This window comes from Myotis myotis, unplaced genomic scaffold, assembly GCF_014108235.1.
Source record: "Myotis myotis isolate mMyoMyo1 unplaced genomic scaffold, mMyoMyo1.p scaffold_m19_p_17, whole genome shotgun sequence".
Classification (NCBI taxonomy): domain Eukaryota; kingdom Metazoa; phylum Chordata; class Mammalia; order Chiroptera; family Vespertilionidae; genus Myotis; species Myotis myotis.
In genome coordinates, this window is record NW_023416321.1 from 9,148,779 (window position 1) to 9,169,303 (window position 20,525).

General features: G+C 59.5%; 1 protein-coding gene across 6 annotated transcripts in view; it reads left to right on the forward strand.

Annotated features, from left to right (window-relative positions):
- Positions 1–299: 299 nt before the first annotated feature.
- Positions 300–20,525, forward strand: part of SRCIN1 (SRC kinase signaling inhibitor 1) — a 64,190-nt gene continuing 43,964 nt past the window's right edge. For 5 of the 6 annotated variants that reach the window (XR_004972681.1, XM_036339186.1, XM_036339188.1 and 2 more), the window contains exon 1: positions 301–587. Coding sequence is in view for 5 of the 6 variants with exons in the window: in XM_036339186.1 (XP_036195079.1) it covers positions 464–587 (124 nt within the window). In the remaining variant the exon portion in view is untranslated. Of the gene's footprint in view, positions 588–20,525 lie in introns of all 6 variants that reach the window. The other variant, XM_036339184.1, reaches the window with a different exon arrangement.

Genomic DNA, 20,525 nt, shown 5'->3' on the forward strand with positions numbered 1-20,525 from the left:
CCACCCCCCTCACCTCGAGGCCCCAGCCCTGGAGACCTCCGGGCCAAGGCAGCAGTAGCAGAAACTGGGGACCGGCTCCCAGCTGAGCTGGCCGGTGGGGAGGGGCCGTGAGAGGGAGGGGCCGGGGAGGGGCTATTTGCTCTTAAGCCCTTCCCCTGAAGAGGGCAGGGGAGGGCGCCCCCAGCTGGGCAGAGCATCTAGGGTTAGTGTGGAGTTAGGAACCGCTGGAGGCGGAGGGGCAGAGGGCGGGGCTGGGAGGGACGCGCCGTGGCTCCCCCTCCCCTCCCACGCACCCCCCTGCTACGTCAGAAGCTCCCGGACCAGCTCCGAGTCCTGTCGGTGGGGGCAGCAGGATGCTGGTGGAAGCCGAGGGGGCCGGCCGGGTGCCTCCGCAGCTCGGCTGGCAGGGCCCAGCGCGGTGTGTGCGGCTGCCGGTGCGAGCACCCCCGCCCCAACCCTCCCCATGCAGCCCTGGCAGTGCCTGCGGCGCTTTGCCCTGGCCTGGTGGGAGCGGACAGCTGAGGGCAGCTCCCGATCTCCCAGGGAGGAGGCCGGACCGAAGGACCCCGGGGGCCGAAGGGAGCCAGGTGAGCAGGAGCAGCGATGGTGCAAGGAGGGGGTCCCGGACTGCCTCTCGCTCTCCCCCAAGACTGTGAAACCAGAAGGTCTGGCAGCCCCCAGCTTGAAGGGAAGAGGGTTCCCTGAGCTGAGGGTTCCTGGCTGAAGCCTTTCAGAAGATGTTTGGGAACCAGAGGAGGGCTGGGGGTGGGGAGTAGCTGACCAGACGGACTTTCAGGCTGCGAGTCTGAATGTGTTTTTGGCGTGGGGTTCGAGCACTTGGGACTGTGTGTGCAACTGTGGATATTTTGGTCTGGGTGACCTTGAGCCAGCGGCTTTGCTGCCTAACCCCGTGCCTCAGTTTCCCTCCTTCCCTTCTGCATCTCTGTCGGTGATCTTAAAGAACTGATGATGCATTCGATGGAGACTGACACCGTGAAAACATAAGGCTCTGTCATGATTGGCGGCGGCTGTGCCGGTGGTGGTTTCTGGCGAGGGTGTGCGTTTGTAGGTACGCGGAGGGCGGTTATGGTTTAGGTGCGAGGGTTTTGGCTGTTTTCTGGTTGGTGTTGGGGCTCCTGTGGGCAAGTGTCTGGACCGGCATTCACCTAGGAAGGAGGGCTCCAGGCAAGCTGAGAGCTGTTGGGGGGCAGAGACTTAGCTGATGGCCTGGTGTCAACGCCAGGGATGGGGGTGAGGGCTGTGGGCCTCCCGGGAGGAAGGGGCTTCCAAGAATAAGACCCCCCACACACACCCCAGACTGCCTGGCACCCAAGCACTGCTGGCAGCGAGTGCAAAGGCTTTGCCCTGGCTTCCTGCCACCCCTCCTTGGGGACAAGAGGGTCTTTGTCTAGTGCCCCCACAGCCCTGCTGCTTCCATCCTCACCATGATGGTCCATTATCATGATGACCCGGGGGCTGGGATGGGGACTCGGGTCCCCCATGTGCTCTGGGGTCTGGAAGAAGCAACTGTGGGCCTCAGGCTGTGCTGAGTGTTAGGGGGAGCTCCCCTAGGGGAAGGGTCCCTGGGATTGAGATGCCCCAGCTCCAGGCTTGCTGCTTGCCTCGTAGCCTAATGTGGGGGTTCTGGGGTCTTCAAGACCTGACTCCAGGTTTCTTAAAGGTTCACAGGAAACGGGGCTGGGTGCTGGGATGCAGAGCTCGGATGCGCTCTCTCTCTCTCTCTCTCTCTGGCCAGGAATCCATCCTGGAAAAAGGGTTTAATTGGAACAGTGGTTCTCAACCTTCCTAATGCTGCGACCCTTTAATACAGTTCCTCATGTTGTGGTGACCCCCAACCATAAAATTATTTTCATTGCTACTTCATAACTGTAATGTTGCTACTGTTATAAATCGTCATGTAAATATCTGATATGCAGGATGTATTTGCATTGTTACAAATTGAACATAATTAAAACATAGTGATTAATCACAAAAACAATATGTAATTATATATGTGTTTTCCGATGGTCTTAGGCGACCCCTGTGAAAGGGTCGTTCGACTCCCAAAGGGGTCGCGACCCACAGGTTGAGAACTGCTGCATTAGAACCATTGATTCCTTCTTTGGCTTCAGGCATTGATCTCAATGGTGTGGTTAGAGTTGGGGGGGGGGGTGGCAGGGATTGGGGTGCCACTGGCTATCTGCCCAATGCCAACCTTGGCTTTCTCTGACAAATCCAAGCTTAGGAGGGGAGGGTTTTTTGAAGTAGCAGGTTTAATTTAGCCCCTCCCCCACCCCAGGTTAGGTCTTGGGGAAAGAAGGCAGGTGGAGTTGAGGATTTGTCTGGAGGGAGCTATCTGGGGTTCCAGGATCATCCTGAGTAGTGGGCCTGGAGCTCAGGAGGGGCAGCTGTGGTTGGGAGGGCTTCTAGGAGGGGGAGTCAGGAGGCGACGGAGGGGTCTGTGGGGGTGGGGCAGGCAGACAGTTCAGGGGAAGGATCTGGGGAGGAATCTAGGGCTTGCCACCAAAGCTTCTCTTTCTAGGAATCCCAAGCACTTATCTCCTCCGAGCCCTGGCAAGCAGATCTGATTTCCTCCTCCTTGTGTCCTCGAGGTCCAGAGAGGGGCAGAGACTGTCTCTGAGGCCGAGCGGCCCTGGGCTTGGCCTTGGAGCCCGCCTCCCGGCCAAGTGGCCCTTGCCTAGGCACGAGGCTGAGGGTGAGGCTCCTGGCAGCTTCGGATCTGGGCTCTGGGCTTAGTGGGAGTTGGGGGACAGATTGTGTCCCCCAGGCTCTGGCTGCCTGCCGTGAGTGGGCCAGTGCAGGTGCCGGCTCCAGTGAGCCGCGGAGATGCTCTTTGAAGATTCCCTTGTTGACTTCCTAGGGCCTATTGGAGCAAAGATAATAAAAATCTGGCCGTCAGCGGTTTGAGGGCTGCGCTCGCTTCCCTTCTTTCATGCCCAGCTCTGAAAAGCAGAGATGAAGGCTTTGGATTTGGCGAGGAAGCAGGCTTGCCTGTCCTCCTCCTCCCCCCCTCCCAGCCCTGGGAGGGGGGGAGGGAGGAGAAAGGGAGGGATAGCAAGAGGGAGGGAAGAAGGCAGAGGAGGGAGGACTGATTTCCTGGCAGCCTGGAGAGTTGCTGGGGAGGTGGGCAGAGGGGCAGGGGCATGGTCCCCAACTCCTGCCAGAAAGCCCCAGGCCTCCATGGGGTTCCTGTGCCCCATATCCAGGCTCCAGCTTTGTCCTTTGGTTCGGAGGCTGGGAGCCCTCCCCTCGCTGCTCCGCTGCTCCCACAGTCCCCTCCATGCCCCTCAGTCTCCCCGACTTCCTTCCTCGTGACCTCCCCTCCCCCTGCCCCGTTTCTCCTGCTCTGCCCTTCATGCTTTCTCCCCCCTGTCTCCCCCTCTGCTCCTCAGTCTCCCCTTTTTCTTTCAGTCTGGCTCCTCCCATCTGTCTGTGTTCCTTTCCCCAGCCTGGGTCCTGCTTTCTAGGACTGTCTGGAAGGTTGAGAAACCAAGCCGGGGGGTGGGGGGTGGGAAGGCGGCAGCAGCCAAGGAAGGGCCTGGGTTCATTGTGGTCTGTCAGGTGCCATGGTCTTCAGAGTCCAGGCGGAAGGGGTTGCTGGGCACTTAGGCATGCGTGTGTAGTAAGGGCGTCATCCCCTCCCCACACCACAGCAGGCACCTTGCCCTGACATTGGGCTGCAGACCTCCAGTCCGGCCGCCTTCTGCTGCTTGGCTGCAGGAAAACAGTGCCTCCGGCTCTGGCCCCTCCACCCGTCTGGTCATCCACTCTCCCGGGCATCTCTGCCCTCTGTTCCCCTCACACTCACTACCCCATCTCCAGGCTCAGAGGCAGGAAGGTGGGGTTTTGATAGGCCTTCTTGGAGCCCCATCGAGACCCTGTGCTCCCTTTGCCACCTTGTAAACCCCCCACAGGAAAGATAAGGCGGCCATGGAAAGAGCACTGGACTGAGTAAAGCCCTCATTAGGCTCCTTCCTCATTGCCCAAATGTCTGAATGACCTTGAGCAAGTCCCTTCCTGGTGGGACCTCTGTTCCTCACCTGTGAACGGAGGAGGAGGTATGGGCTGGATCATCTTCAAGGTCTCTTCTGACATTCCACCGGAGTCGTGTCTCTCTTCTGGATGATTTGCATATGCTTTGCATATCTTAATGATGCCTGCTTGAAGGGAGAGGGTGCCACCCACAGGGACCAGAGTCCCACCCACCATTCCCATTCCCCTTGCCCATTGGCCCATGCTTTCCCTGCTTGACTCTCCCAATGGGAGACTGAGTGTGGGAGAAACCGTTCTTCTGGGAATGGTCAGAAGCTGAGGCCTGAGCATTCCCTGGGGAGGTGGGTCTGGCCCCTGTGTTCCAGCCGTGCTGGAGGCTGGATCGGGGAAAACCCTAGTGGAGGGGACCCCTGCCCTCGTCCTTTTTGCCCTAAAGGGTCCAAACAGGAAAGCCAAGTGGTGTGTAAATTCACTCAAGGTGCCCATGGCTACCATAGGGTGTGTAGAAACCCATGAGGCTGGCAGGTGGGCTTGGGAGTCTCCCTTCTATACCAGGAGGCCTGAGTACCCTCTGGATGCCAGGAGCTGAGCTAGGTGTGAGAGTTCATCCTCTGGCTTCAGCTCCCACCCACAGCCCAGGGCCAGTCCTGCGGCCTTGTGCCCCTGCCCACTTCTGCTCAGCCCCCTGGGCTCTGGGCAGGTGTGGGTTGGAGCTTGGACCTAAGAGACGGTCACTGAGAGAGAACTAGATCTTTGCATCTCTGGGTCCTGCCTAGTTACCACACTGCAAAGGTCACAGATGTCATCAGGGAAGGAGGGAGGGGAGTACCTGCTGCTCTTAGTTCTTCCCCCACCTCCATTGGCCCACCCTGATCTCATGGGGCCTGTCCTCTGGGCCTCCTCCCAGCCACCTGGCATGTGCTCTATCTGTGTCTGGCATAGGCCAGTGCCCTGATCCCAGCCTCTAGTCCTGCCTCAGTGCCCTTCACCCCTATAATGCCCATCACATGGGGGAAACACTGGGGTAAAGGCTGATGCCTGGAGGAGATAATGTGGGGCCACTGAGTAATGGTGGGAATTTCTAAAGACAGGAGCCAAAATGCCCTTCACCGCCAAGGAGAACTGGGCCTGAGGAAATGCAGCCAGAGGGATCAGGTTAGATTTAGTCTCAGGGAGGGACTGTCCCAGGGGAAGATTAGTTTCATGCCATGGAATTGTTGTGAAAGTTAAATGAAATAATAGGTGAAAATGTCCGGCACAGTGCCTGACACATAATAAACACTCAATAATTGTGTGGCTGTGGGAACAGATGTCTCTAAACTCAGAGAAGACCCTCCCCTGAGTCTGAGATTTAGGATTCTCCGGGGGGTGAGGAGTCGGAGGGACCATTCCCAGAAGAGCGGTTTCTCCCACACTCCGTCTTCGGCTCCTCACTGCACCCCTCATGCCCCACACGTGCACTGGGCTCAGGGCCCAGCCACCCTGGGACACCCTGCCCTCGTCCCCTGTGCTGCTGCTGGGCAAACAGAAGGGTTTGGAGGCTGAGGAAACCTGTTCTTCTCCCCCTCCCCCATCTGTGCACAGGACAGCTTGAGAGGAAGCAGGCCCACGCTGCAGTCGGAGGCATGGAGGTTAGATAGGAAGGAACATCTCCTGGTGGCTGTGGTGTGTGAAGGGTGGCCGTGCGAAGGGTGGCTGCTCCGGGGTGGGGAGCTCTGGTGGTATTTTTGCATCTTTTCCCTCGGTGTTGGGTGTGTATGAGCATGAGTAGGCTAGGGGCAGGTGGTTGGTTGGCATGACCTTTGACCTGAGTAGGCTAGGGGCAGGGGACTGGTTGGCATGACCTTTGAGATGACCCGAGGAGCTCGGCTGAACCTCTCGTGGCTGTTGCTGTTGGCAGAGTGCAAGGGGTCATGACGGAGAGGGGTTTGGAGCTACGGGGGGAAAGATGGGGACAGGGAAGTCACTCTTTGATCCCCAAGGGCGGAGAGGTGAAGGGCACGTAAAGAGAAAGCATCGGACTGGCGTCAGCGTGCCCGCCTCCCCTCCTGCTGTCACACAGGGGAAGTTAGTTGGGCCCTCGTCTTCAGTGTCCTTGGTGTGAGAGGAGAAGGTGGAACTGGAGAGTCTCGAAAGCCCCTTCCAGCTGTCACAGGTCGTACCCACCTCCTCTCCCCTGAGATAATACATGCCTGTCCACACAGAGGGTGGGAATAATATTTCCCAGCTCCAGCTGAAGCAGGAAAAATGGAAATTTGGCCCCAGAGAATATTGATGCACGTGCACACACACACACACACACACACACACACACACACCCCTTACAAACAGTCCCTCCTGCTCCAAAGGCATACCTTGCCTAAATCTGTCCTCTCAGCCTGGAGGAAAGAGAAGGGAGTGGCTATAGGATTCAGCTATCACCTGAACATAAACTAGCTGTTTTCCTCCCAGCCCTGCAGAACTACCTTGTCACACTCCATTCCAGCCAGCAGCTATGATCCAGTCCGCATTTTATTCCACGGAGGCACCTCCAGCCGGTGGCTCATCTCCCCGACAACCTCTCCCTGGTTCCTGGGAGCCTCAGCCACCTGGCCCAGTGGCCTGCATGTCCCGGTGTGGAGTCCCGGAAGACCGGGAAGGAGTTGGGGTTTCACATGCCTGCCTTCTTCGCCTCTACAAACATCCCCATGCCTGGACACCGGCTTCTTTTTCTCCCCGGCCACAGAGCATGCTAGAGGCCCAGACCCAGGGGCCCCCAGGGGAGCCCCCAGACACAGAGACCCCACGGAGAGGCTTGTACAGAGCATAGGCGGTGGAGGGGCTGTTCCACCCACCCCAGGGTGTGAGATCATCGCAGACACATGGGGCCTTGGTAGCATCACCCCAGGCACCCACATCTGCCTCCTCGTTGGGGAAGAATTAAGGATCCCTGCTCCTTGGGCAGGCGTCCTGAGGCCCTTGCAGACACGCCCAGCCTCTCTGCCTGCTGTCCTGGCGGTTCCCTGCCTACTCGGTCCCGCCCAGTGGCAGGCTGGCTTGATGGATTCCCCCATTCTTGTCCCAGCCTCTTAAGTTGAAAGTTAGGGCTCTGAGGAAAGGTGAGGGATCTTAGGACTTGCCAGCCCCCGACTTGTTAAGCTCTCCCTCACCAAGATGCTCAGGGGGTTTCTGGATGTCAAAACAAGAAGGCCTTTGAGGGGCTTCCTGAGCCGCTTCCATGTTGGAGGAGGGGGAGGAGGAGAGGGGCTCCTGGAGAGCCAGAAGTCACTGGACGATGGAGCTCAGGAAATCCGGGACCCACTTCTCCCGAACCCAACGGCTCGCCTCCTTCCCCTGGTCTCTGGCCCATCAGCAGCTCAGGGTTAGAATCCTCTGCCTCCTGCCCCTACGACGAAGCAGAAAGATGCCGAAGCAAAGCCTTCACTGCCACTTATTGTCCTTAAGAAACAGTTTATAGGGAAGCATGAGACGGAAAGAAGTTAGACTTTAAGCAGAACTTCCCAGAGGGCACTGAATGGGAGACAGCCAAGACTGGGGAGAATGGATGGGAGGCAGTTTAGCTCAATGGTCAAGAGCTCAGGTTCTGGAGCCAGACAGGTCCGGGCTGGGAAGCCCTGACTCACTCCACCTCTCTGAAGCTCTGTGTCCTCATCTCTACATTGGGGCTGATCACAGCGGTTTCCTCGCTGGGCGGGAACCAGGATTAAATGAGGTGCCACAGGCCCAGTTCCTGGCTCATGGTAAACTTCAATAAGTAGTAATTTCTCTGTCTTCATCTTCCTCCTCTCTATCCAATTGAATGGGAGACCATTCTTCCTGGAGGAATGGGCTTATGTGAGAAAACCAGATTTGGGTTTTAGATCTCAGCCTGTCTGGGGCTAGGCCCCTGGGGCTGCCAATTACTGCTGGAGGTGAGAAGGAAGCTAGCCCCGCTCCCCCTTGAGTCTTCACTCTCCCTTATCCGGTGGCCCTCTGCCCATGCCCCACTCGCAACCCCCACTGCCGCACCCAGGAAGCCCTCTGGGGCTAGACGTGTTAGCGCGCATTCTTGATTTCTTCCCCTAGTCAATGTCTCAACATCTGGATACGACAGTTGTTTCTCCCTGGGACGCCTGCGTCTTGGGTAATCGGTGGGAAAATTGGAACCATGAGATTGGCAGGGGGCTCTGCAAATGCTGGCAGCCAGACGTGATGTGGGTATGGATGGGTCTGGGTCAGCCAAGTGTAACCCAAAAGGATGCCCGGGCTACAGTATCTCCAGGCAGGATTGGTCTTAATGCTTCGTGCCCCAGGATCAGAGGCAATAGACAGATATAGGAGTTCTCCCCGTGGATGCCTGAGACTATGGATAGTACCAAACCCTATATATATTATGTTTTTTTGCTTCTTATCCATACCTATGATAAAGTTCAATTTATAAATTAGGCACAGTGAGAAATGAACCATAATAACTAATAATAAAACATAATGACACCCTGAAAAAGTCATCGTGGGAATGACTCTGGGGCCTTTATGAAGTAAAATAAGGGTTACTTGCGCGCAAGCTCTGCGATACGGGGACGGTGGATCTGATAGCGAGACTGCCGCTGACCGGAGGGAGCGTACACAGTGGCAACACTGGACAAAGGGATGATTCACGTCTTAGGTGAGACAGACAGGAGGGTTCGCGGTCTCATCGTGCGGCTTGGGAAGGCGCGCAGTTGGAAACACGTGCATTGTTTATTTCTGGAATTTTCCATGGAGTATTTTCAGACTGCAGTTGACCACCCGTAACTGAAACTGCAGAAAGTGAAGCCGGGAATCAGGGGTGACTCTTGCAGCAGGAGGGAGGGAGAGGACAGTTAGAAAGGACCGCCCTGGAGGGCGAGAAGAGGCAGTTTGAGGGTCAGGCGGGTGTAGAGCCGAAGTGAGATACAGGGGCCCGGGCAGTTGGGGGCAGGGGTGCCGTTTTCCTGCACGGCCCCTCACAGTGTGTGACTGCGTGTTGGGTGTGAAATAAAGGCCTTTTTTGTTACAGTGGGGGGGGGGGACCATCCCCAGGGCTGTGGGCTAAGTGGGGCAGACTGGGGTCCCGGGCTGGGAGAGGCTTGTGAGCAGAGCAATGACAGCAGGCCTCCCTGACCCTGCACCCACCCACCTTCCAGAACAGGGTGACGTTGGCGGGGGAGGCAGACGAGCCCTCCAAGGTGCTGTCATTTAGGGTCTAGTGTGGGCATCCCAGGAGAGCGTCTGTCCCATTTCTGGGAGGAGAACCAGCGTGTAGGCTGTCTGTCCTGGGGACCTCATTCTGGGGGCCCTGTGTTTTCTGTGTTGCCCTGCTGTCTGTCCTCCTGTCTGTCTCCCACCAGTGTCTGCCCCCTCAGCCCCTGTTCTTCCTCCAACACCCAATTTCTAGTCTGCCTTTCCCCTCAGCCCCCAGGGACGCCAAAGGGACCGCCCCTAAGGCTCAGCCTGGCTCTCCCAGTCCCCATGACCCCCATGGCCCCCATGGCCCAAGGCCCCTGCCCAGCCCACTTTGGGAGCCCTGCCCAGCCCCTTCCTCTCTCCAATGCCTCTCCCCCAGCTCTGGGCATTCATTCACGACTTTCCTCCTTTCCTGTCCCTCACCCAGGGCTCCAGCGTGCAGCGGGAGGGAAGTCTCCAGGACTCTGCTCCCTCTGTTTAAAGTCTCCAGGTGCGTAAGCCAGGAGGGAGGCCTCCCCCACCCTTCCACCCCCACTGCCCCTCAGCCAGGTGCCCCTCCCCAGCCTAGAGGGCCGAAGTGGGGGAGGGGGCCATCCCTGGTGGGCCAGACCTTCACCAGGGGAGGGGACAGCAGAGACCTGCCCCTGGGGAGGGCACCTGGCCTGGTAGAGAATATGTCCGTGTGCATGTGTGCGCAGGTGAGTTAGTGTGTGTGGCAAAGCTTCCCCGTAATGGAGGAGGGCAGAGGAGACAGGATCCCTCTGCCGAGGGGACTGGTGGCCTTGGGGGAGGGCGTCAGGAGCAAGGGGCCCTTCTCCGGAGGGGAAGGAAGCCCATGGTCCAGCCATGGCCAGAAGGCAGGGGATGGGAGGAGCTGGGACCTCGTCTGACCTCTGTACGTCTTTGTTTAGTGTATAGATACTTGTGAACCTGAGATCTCATTTCATTTCTTCAGTCCTTCGTTCATTCCTTCATTTATTCATCCACTCATTCATTCAAAAAAGAATTACTGAATGCCTTCTCTGTGGCAGGCACTGGGCTGGGCTCAGAGCCCAACAGTGGCCAATAGAGTTTAAGAGGTTGTCTGCATTCACCAGCTGTGGGGCCTGGGCCCGTGGCCTGGCCAGCTGACTGTAGTGTGTCCGCCCCATCCCAGGGCTATGACTCTATGTCCCCTGATGCCCCACCCGCCCCTGCTCCCTCTGCTGGCGGATGCTCTGTACCTTGTGTCCTCGTAGAGTGTCCATGACCCAATGACACCCCTCTCGTAGTGTGCCCACCCCCAAGCAAGAAGACCAAGTTCCCCTCAAGTCCATGGTGACCCTGGGGACTATGGGCAGCATTGCTGGTCCAGGACTGAGGCCATTTCAGAGGGCCTCTGAGAGCCCAGGCTGGGGGAGGGAGAATGGGCAGGGAGCCCACCCCCCACTTCTGTGCCAGGACCAGCCACCTGGAGTCCTGGACTTGGGAGTCAGCCTGACCTGGGCTCCAAACCTCATTAAAGCCCTTTCCTCGCTGTGTGGCCTGGGGCAGACCGCTGTCCCTTTCTGAGCCTCCATGTTCTTGCTGTAAATGGTGCAAGAACACCTACCAGGCTCATTGCTCAGAGGAAAGGAAAAGCAGTAGCTAGTCCAGAGCCTGGCCCGCGGCAGGGCCTGCCCAATGGCTGGTTCCCTTTCTGTCCCTCCTCCCTGGCCCTGGCCTGTCCTGGGGCTGGGCAGGCGGTGCCCTGGGTACTGTGCGGGCGCTGCCCTGCCCCCACGTTGGGAGAGGGGCTGCAGAACCCCGCCTTGGCGGTTTCTGACTCCGTGTCCTCCAGGTCTTGTCGGCTCCCTGCAGGATGCTCTGGCCCCGATCCGGGCAGGCAGCCTGGGGAGGCAGCCCTCCTTGCCACTGGGGCTGCCCTCGCCTTGATGGCTTTTTAATAACTTTGCTCGGAGACAAAATGCAGAGCGCTCGTTCGTCTGCCTCTTAATTAAAATTGCCGTTTTCCTAAAAGAGCAACAGTGCCGCTCCCTTCCCTCCCCATCCTCGCTGTTGCCAGGAGGAGGCCGGGGCGACGAGCCACCTCGGCCCTGAGGCCTGAATGCTCCCCTCCTGCACCCCCCTCTTTGGAATCTTTCCACAGGCAGGGGCTCCGTCCCTTTCAAGACTTCCTTTCTACATCTGTAAAGAGGGGTGGCAACCTGTCCTGCTTTTCCTCCCGGAGTGGAATGAGACGTCGGTGGGTTTTGGACAAGGGCTGTGGAGGACTGTTAGAGTGACGCCTGGGGTGGGGTGGGGAGGCAGCCGTGGAGGTGGACACACTGGGTCCGCCCCTCAATGTGGACGCTGGTTTCCGCTAGGAGAGACCTTTGAGCTCCCTCTGTGGGCTCCGAAAGAGAAGGGAGTGGAGCGGGGAGGGTTGGCAAGGGGTCGGGGCTCATGTGGTGTTGCTGAGTTTGGGGGGAAAAGTCATCCCTAGTCATAATGCAGATACTAACGACCCATAATATATGAGCCAGAGATGCTACATTAAGCTCTGTCCACGCGTTAGTTCACTTCATCCTTACAGCCATCCTGTGAGCGCTACGCTCTTGTCGCATTAACAGGGGAGGGGACAGACCCCAGGGGTTAAGTAACATGCCCAAGGTCACACAGATAAGCCCTCACAGCAGCCTCAGCCCTCCTCCTCCTCCTTCCTCCCACCTTTCTCAGATCTAGCCTCACTCCCTCGTGCTGTATGTAGAGCGGTGCACCTTCCCCTCACCTCTGCGCTTTCACAAGCAGGGTTCGTGCCACTGAAAATTAACTCAGGTTCACCTCATCTTCCTCCCCAACCCCATTCCTGGTTCTGTCCCTGGGGGGACTCAGGAGTAGGGGTGGCAGGGGGAGGGGGATTGGACGTTAGAGAGTTCCCACGTGCAGAGCTGCTTTTGGTGCTAGCAGAGCTCCGTTCCACCAGGGGAACAGACCCACAGAGGCGGGGAGTGACTCAGTGGCTGGCTCGGTTGCGACAGCTGCTTGGTTGTGAGACGGGGAGGTGGTCTTACATCATAGCTCCACCAATAAGACCACCCAGGAGAGCATTCTGGAGGGTTCTGGAGAAGTGGGAGGTGCCCAAGCCTGGGGCCTGGAGACCTAAGAGCAGGAGGGACCTCCTGGGACAGCTTTGTCTCCAGAAGCCATTACTTCTGTGAATCCTCTTCGCCCCCTCCCATCGCCACCTCCCATTCCTGCTCCTCCTGTAGCCAGCACCTCCCTGAAGTGCCCCTCCTGCACCACCTCGGCTGCCCCGTGAGCTTCTCCAGCACCGTGTCCCATCTCTCGTGGCCATTGGCTCTGGGTACCACAGCCTACTAGTCCAGGTTCACTCTTGGGGGCAAGACACGGTGAAGCAGTGGGTGAGGACAATAGGGAACGGTGGGGACTGTGGCGAGGACAAGACCACATGTGCCTCTTCACGGCATTAAAATTCAAAGAAAACAGAGCAAACCAGCACGCGCCAAACAACATGCCCGCGTCTCCGCGCGGCCCGAGTGTGGTCCTTGCTGAACTGTGATTGATTTATCTTGGCATCCTCCTCGCACACGGCCCAGCACACAGTGGATGTGTACTAATCGTTTGCTGAGTGAATGCGTGACCGTACATGTGCCAGGTGCTGCGCTAGAAACTTTACATATGTATTTCTTCCCGTCTCCCCAAGGCAGACGCGATTTCCCCCATTTTGCTGTTGAGGAGCCTGACAGCGAGAAGTACGATGACTTGTGCGGGGTCATGTGTGGGGGACGTGGCCGAGGCAAGACTCGAGCCGTGGCTTGCTGTGTCCTTCCCACTCTGTTCGGTCATGGGTGTGTGTACATGTGACACATGACACATGCATTCAGTGCCCGCCCTGGGTAACAGGGAGGCTAGTAGCCTACAGGCTGGCATGCATTGCACGCCTGTGGGTAGGTAGGGTTGAAGGAGGTGGGGGCTGCAGATGCAAGGAGGGAGTAGACACCCCTCACTCCAGTGCACCCCTCCTCCCTCAGCTTCCGGTCTCATCCCAGCAGCCTGGGGATGGCGGCGTGGTGACAGGTGCCGAGCGGCAGCGATGACAGCGCTGCTGATTCCCCCATAATTACTGTCTGATGAGACGCCAGAATTAGCCACCGTGTGAGCATGGGATACAGACACAGGGCACCGTGAGGGAAGCAGCAAGGGGTGGGTGTGGGGAGCCTCTCGGTCCCAGCCTGGGCCCTCTGGCAGCAGGGCAGGGCTGGCACTGGGGAGGAGGAAGTAGGTTGCCGGGAGGAAGCACTGTGTGGTTAACGTGCCTCAGACACTCTCCTGTGGGCTGCGGTTCCCAGTGCTTGCTGTGTGGCTGGGCTATAGCCCTGAGATGGCTGGCAGCTGGACAGGGCATCCAGGGCCTCAGGCCACGAACCAGAGAATGATGGGCAGCGCAGCCTGCCCCACTCAGACCTGGGCACGCTCTTGGGTGCCTCGAGCTTGGATCTGCGTTGCTGGGGCTGTGAGGGGCATAGCTGTTAGGAAGCGGCTACAACCCAGAGCAGACTCCTTGACTCACACTAGCAAAGCCAGGCACTGGGGGCCGATGGAAGTGCCTGGAAGGAGCAGGCAGGGTCAGGTGACCTTGCCGGGAGAGCCACCCATTCCAGGCAGCAGGAGTCCAGTTGGCCCCTGAAGCCTGAGGTCAGGGGAGGCCCGAGAGTGAGGCGCAGGAGGCAAGGAAGGAACAGTCTGGTCCCAGAGCAGGGCTGTGCACGCCCTGGGCATTTCTCATCCCTGGCACACACGCTGGGGGCAGGGAAGGGCTGGCGAGGACAGACCTAGAAAGGGGTCATCTGGGCGGCTCGGACATCATCTGGATCATTGGAGTCGTTTTGAGGCCACCAGCTAAGAGGGATGGTGACAACAGGGGGCTCACCCAACAGAGGGCAGTGCAGATGGCCGGGCACGGGGACAGGAGCGAGGCCATGCAAAGAAGGACCCGAGGTGTTGGGCTCCGCAGAGAACCTGTGGGTTCAGGACGCTCCGTCTTCCTCCGAAGGGAGAGGTGGTGTCCCCGGGGCCCTGTGAGGGCCATGGACACAATGCTGCCTCATTCTAAGGAAGCGGGAGCCCCACCAGATGATCGGTGCCTTGGATGTAATGAGGTCTCTGTTCCTGGAGGTATCCAAGCCCTGGCTGCATGGTGTTCCTGAAACAGGGAGGACTTGCAGTTCTCCTGTCTCGGCACAGCCTGGGAAGACTGTACCCAGCTGAGGGGTGAGAAGAAGGCCGGGGAAGGGTAGGCTCCCCAGAGGTTCTCTCAGGCCTGGGCAACCAAATGCACCTGGGCTTCCGCGGCCCTGGGGAACCCCCCACCCCCGTGTCCTGGGGAAGGGTCCCTTTGGCTCTCCCAGTGAAGGCCTCCTTGGAGAGGAGGGGGCTGAGGGCCTCTGCTTTCAGGGAAGAGAGTTGTCTGCGTGCCCCCTTCTCAGGGAGTTGGATGGAAGGAGGAGACGCCAGGGGCTCTGGCTCAATGGCTGGGACGAAGGCTCAGGGATGCCGTGGTGGCGGAATCAGCATCTTCCCCGGGGGCAGCAGGGTGCAGGGAAAGTAGGGGGATCTGTGCTGAGAACCCCCACAGCTGAGATGAGGTTCCACTCTGACGCTGGACAAGTCACCCCTTCCTGAACCTGTGCTTCCTCACCTGTAGGGTGGGGAGAGCAGCTCCCCAGGGGACTGAAATGGAACGATAGTGGCTTAAGAGCCCTGTAGACTCTCATGACTGGGGGGGGGGGGGGGGGGGGGGTTTCGGGTCTTTTGCAGATAGTTGGAAGGGGAGACTGTTTATTTCTCCCCTGCCTTCCAGCTTGTGTTCCACCTTCCCGGATCCTGGGAAGGTTCTGGTTGGACAACAGGGAGACCTGCTGAAAGCTGCCCTTGCTATCGGATCAGGCTTCCCAGGTCAGCCTGGACCTGGCAGGAAGTCCGCTGAGTCTCCTCCTGCCTTCTCCGATCTCGGGGCTGTCTTCCTCCTGCTTCCTGCGGTCTCTCGTGGTAGCACTGACCTTGACATCCTACATTCTTGGCTGGCGTGCTGGGCAGTGGAGTAATTAACCCATGAGCTGAGGGCTGAGCCCTGCCCTCACCCTGCAGCAGCAGGTGGGAGCAGGCCACGGGCACTCCGGCCCTCGCTCTGGGGGAGGAGCTGAGCTCTGTAGAGGCCGGACGTGGGCTGGGTGCCGGGCCGAGAGGAGCATCTCAGGCCCTGGCATTGCCTTGCTGGTTAAACATTGGTCAGAGTGGAGTGGCCTTGAGGTCAGCAGGCCCATCCGTCTATTTCGAGACAGAATGTAAACACTTCAGGAAAGAAACTCTGAACTTGACATGGTAGGAGAGGGGCCCAGGAAGCTGCCTTCCGAGGGTCAGTGGGGTCGCCACAGTCTGGCACGCAAGCTGCAGAGGCATTGACCTGGCGCTGGATGGGGCTCCCAGATGTGCTGCGATCTCTCGGGGCGTCTTAAATATACGTGACATGTGGGCCTGGGCCCAGCGCCTCGTCTGTCCTGGTGGCATCTGAGACGAGATGGCAGAGTGGTGAGTCAGGGGGGGCGTCTGTGCCGTAACCCCAGCCCTCCCAGGCCTGGGGGTGCCCCTCTGCACGTAGATGCCTGTGGAGGGTGACTGCGCGTATAGAGATGAGCATGTGCTGGGCAGGTGGGCAGGTGCCACCGTGCCCAAGTGTGACGATAGACGTGTGGGTGAGCGGACGTGTGTGCCTGCGTGTGTGAGCCACCGGGCATGTGCGGGAATCTGGAGGCAGCAGGACCCTGGCCATTCTGGTGACGGAGGGAGCTGTCTGGGTGCTGGCAGAGAACTGGCCTCCTAGAGGGAGCCTGATCCTGTGACGGGTGGTGTCGCTGAGGAGGCTCCTGCCCAGCATGTGAGGTGCCGGGTGATCACTGGGTATTGACAACACTTCCCTGGAGGAGGTGCAGTGGTGGATGGGCCTTCTGCCCTCACTTCCAACAGGCTGGGGTCTCTCCCATGGGAACGGGATCCCTCCCTCTGGGCAGGTTAAGGGACACAGGAAAGGTCCCTTGCCCACTCCCACTGCCCTGGCCTTAGCCCCTGGGAGAGGTGGCAGAGCCGGGAGGACCAGCTCCCACCCCTCTTCCCACGATCCGGGGTTCACTCCTTCCCTTCCTGCGGCCTGTGTTCCTCTCTGCTGCCTCTCCGAGGAGATGCGCAGCTGACAGGACACCTTCCCGGGCGCGTGATGGTAGAGATGCCACGCGGGAGCTGCTTGTGAGCGCGGTGCCATGTTGGCACCCGCCAGCGCTGTCCCCAGCTTTTCCAGCAAAGGCTTCAGACAGGGGGTGACATGCTCCCCTCTGCAGCTCCGCCCCCTCCCTGCCCAGGAAGCCAATTAGCCAGATCTTCTTCATCAGTAGCTAAAAATCAAAACCCCCGCAGTCCTGGGTCCGATCACTTTCTGACAGGAGGGAGAGGAACGCAGGCAATTGGGGAGATCAGGCAGTTGTCCCCCTCGCATGCTCCCTCGGCCGGTGCCCCTGTGCCGTGCGCAGCCGATGTTCCTGTCCGTGCTCCCGGCTTTAAAACCAAAACCAAAACAGATGCGAGGACTGAAGCTCAGACGGCTGCTGACCTGCTCAAGGTCGCACATCTAGTCGGTGGCAGAGCTGGGCTTGAACAGAGCTTTCTCGCCCCCCTTTCTGGGGTTTTCGGTGATGCCATGGCCTGGTCCGCGTGGGCAGGTGTGCGGGGAGAGAGGGAGGTTGTGTTTCTGAAATTCTGGTCCAGGGGCTGGTGTGTTGGCTCTTTTGTAAGGAGAAGCGTCGTTTCTGGAGTGTGGTGATCAGGACACCAGGCGGGGACCGGATTCTGAGTGGCCTGGCTGGAGATGCCACACCGGGGTGTGGTTGGGCTGTGACCCCCAACCAGCTCCCTCTTTTGGGCCCAGGGTTCTGTGGCCATTTCCGCCTGGCTGCTGATTCCTCCCGAGGAGGGTGTTGTCTGTGCCCTCCGGGGGCTGCCGCCAGGGGAGGGGCGCCTTTGGCAGTTGCTTTCTGGGAAGTGACATCGTGGACGGAAAAATCCTTGTCCCTGGGGACCGGACGCCTGGATCCCGTTGCTGCTCTGCCGACAGCTCCCGTGTGACTGGCCAGGTGTGCCCTCTGCGCCTCGGTTTCCTTCCTGCGAAGGGCGTTTGGCTGGAGGGAGAGCAGAGCTTGGTTTTGAAGACACAGAGAGAGAGGTGAGCAGAGCAGTCTCCAGACATCAGGCTTCCCCGCCTCAGAGACAAGCGCGGAGGGTCAGAGGGCGCCTGTGTCTGTGGCCTGTGCACGTGGGGAGCGGGGGGCAGAGGCCCAGGGAGCAGAAGCCGGAGCCCCACAGCCCTGCAGAGCTGGCTGCTGGCGGGGGCGGTGCCGAGGTCCAGCCTGCCCCTGACCTGCTTGTGGGTCCGCTCACCTCCAAGGCCACCCCCTCCGCTCGGAGTGGGACCTCTGCCGTCAAGGAGGCCCCAGTTGGAGGGAGCCCCCTGTCTAAAGAGGTAAACGGGGGCCTTACCCTATCGCCCCCAGAGAGGGGCACAGGCCCTGTTCTCAGGGACGGTCCAGTCTGGGGAGGAGGCAAGGCTCGGTCCCCAGTCTGATGGGCGGAACGTGCGTCACCAGCCAAGGACCACCCTCCTCTTGGTCCCCAGTCTGATGGGTGAAACGTGCGTCACCAGCCAAGGATCACCCTCCTCTTGGTCCCCAGTCTGATGGGCAGAACGTGCGTCACCAGCCAAGGACCACCCTCCTCTTGCCCTTGTGCCTTGCCTGCCGTCCCCACCACTGCGGTGCCCGGGTCGTGGGTGGTCCCTCGCGGGGAGATGGATGTGCCCATTTGGGTGAAGAGGCCCTGCCTGGGGTGCTCGCTCTGAGCAAGTGGACAGAGCCCACCTGGGGGTGGGAGAGGGGGAAATGCTGGCGAGGAGGCCTCTGGCAGGGCCAGGCCCACACCCCCAGGGCAGCAGCACCCCCTCCTGTTCTCTCCCTAGGGAAAGCCCCAGAGGCTCTGCTGGGAGCCCCCCCCCCCCATACCCCCTGCTTTCCATGCAACAGCTCCTCCCGGGCAGGTGAGCGCTCCCTCCCCAGCCCTGCAAGGTCCTTTAATTAGATTCCAACTCGTTTACCAGCTAAGTGGCCTTCCGTGGGTTTTAAATCTGCACAAATTGGTTTGTATTTTTCTGCCTGCATGAAGCTGTGACTGGCAGGGCCCTGCACTCTCCCACTGGGTCTACTAGTAGAGACCCAGCTTCCCCGGGGGCTGGGGGGTAGCGGGGCTTCCTGGGCATGGGGTGGGAGAGGCCAGAGGGTCACAGGCCACAGCCCTTATCTCCTCCCCGCCGCCCCCAGCTCTGAGGAAGGGAGTCCACAGGGTGACTCTCATTAAATCACTCAGCCTCCCTGGGCCTCAGTTTCCCTTGCCATTCCCAGTGGCCCTGCGGATTAGTGCCGGGTGCTGGGGAGGGGCGTCACGTGTGTCACCAGCCAAGGATCACCCGGACTCTGATGCCCTTGTGCCTTGCGTGCCTCCCCCACGCCTGCGGTGCCCAGACAGTTAGTGGTCCCTCTTGGGGAGATGGGTCCCATCTGGCCTCTTCCCATTTCTCTGTCCTCCCTCTCACACTTCAGGGGGAGGGGAGCTGGCCTTCCCTGGGGACCCAGTGATGACAGATCGCTCTCAGTCGCCAGGAAGTCACCTTTATCGTCTAACCATCTCCTCCATGCTTTTAAGTCAGCTGCCTTTCCTCCCAGCCTCCCTCCCAGGGGTTCCCCTTCCCCATCCTCTCTGCCTCCCCTCCCGGCCCACACAGGCTCTCCTGAGGTGGCTGACGTGCAGGGAGGTGGTGCTGGCTTGTGGGGAATGTGGAAACATGGGGGGCAGGCGTGGGGTTTCTGCACCCCCTCTGTGCCAGGCGCTGGCCATGAAGCCCTGTCCCTAATTCTCAGTCCAGCTGCCTCGTCCTCCCGGACTACCCTTCCCCTCCTGCCCGCCCCCACCTCTGGGGCTCCGGTTGGAGTGACAGGGAGACTCAACAGGGCGTTGGGCATTAGCAGTTTGGGGGGATATTACACAGGAATGTTTACAGAAAGGCAATTGCCCGGAAAATGACTTTGGTCGCTGTGGCATGGGGTGGAAAAGATGGTTTTAGCAAACAGACACAGATGGGCTTCTGCTCCGAGGACCCACAGACAGACAGCAGGGACGGAGGGGCCTGGGCACTCAGCGGGTGGGGCAAGGGATGAGCCCCTCACCTGGTCCAGGTGCCGCCCAGAGCCTCTGCCAAGCGTGACCTTTGGCCTCTGGCCTCTGACCTCCCAGCGCACTGTGCTTCCTGACTGCAGCAGGCACCCCGCGGGATGAAGTTGTCAGGCTCAATCGATGGCGGCAGTCGCCTCGGGGCTCCTCCTGGGTGGCTTGGGCTCCCCTTGCTTTGGCTGCAGACGTGGGGCAGGGGGAGCCTCGAGCTGCGAGCACGTGTGTTTGGGCGAGGCACTGTGGGGTCTGCGCCAGGCCCTCCGCCCTCCCGGCAATCGCCTCGCACCCTCCCTTTGCCCTGCCTGCGGGCCTCACTGGATCTAGCCAGGCCCAGGGGGCTGCCTGAACTGGTGCTTCACCCCCACCTCGGCCCAGGCAATGGGCGGGGACACACCTGTAGGCCTCTCAGCTCCCCACCTCCAGGGAGAGGGAGACGGGGATCTGAACCCCAGGTCTTGAGCTTGGGGTCCTCGAAACGGGGACCCTAGAGTCCTTTTCTCTCTCCGGTAGCATGTAGCTCTGCTCTTCTCTCTACTGTCCCCCCTTCCTCTCTCTTCTCCCTCTCCCTCCCCCTCCTCTCTTCTCCACATTCTCTTCCTCTGAAGATGATGTCATGTGTGAACATTGCCCCTGGGCAACCAGAGGAAATGGTGACATGGGGTCAAGATGCAGGTGGGGCTGGGCTTGAGGGCTTACCAGACAGTGTCACTAAGACTTAGGGACTCTTAATTCTCTTCGTGAGTTACAGTGATCTCATGTAATAGAATGCAGTGGAGAATAAAAATAAATCGGGCTCATAAATAAACATGAAATTTGGAATCGGTGGAACAAATAACAATGTAGCCCTCTTCCCTGCGCCTTTTCCTGCAGCCGCCACTGGGGGGCGCCCACCCTTCCTGATCACCCCAGGCTTGGCTGTTCCCTCCTCGCTTGCCCAGGCTGGGAGGGCTGAGCTGAGGGTGACCAGAGCCCCCTTGCCCCACCCCCCCCTCCCCCTTATTCTGACCTGGATTTCACCAGTC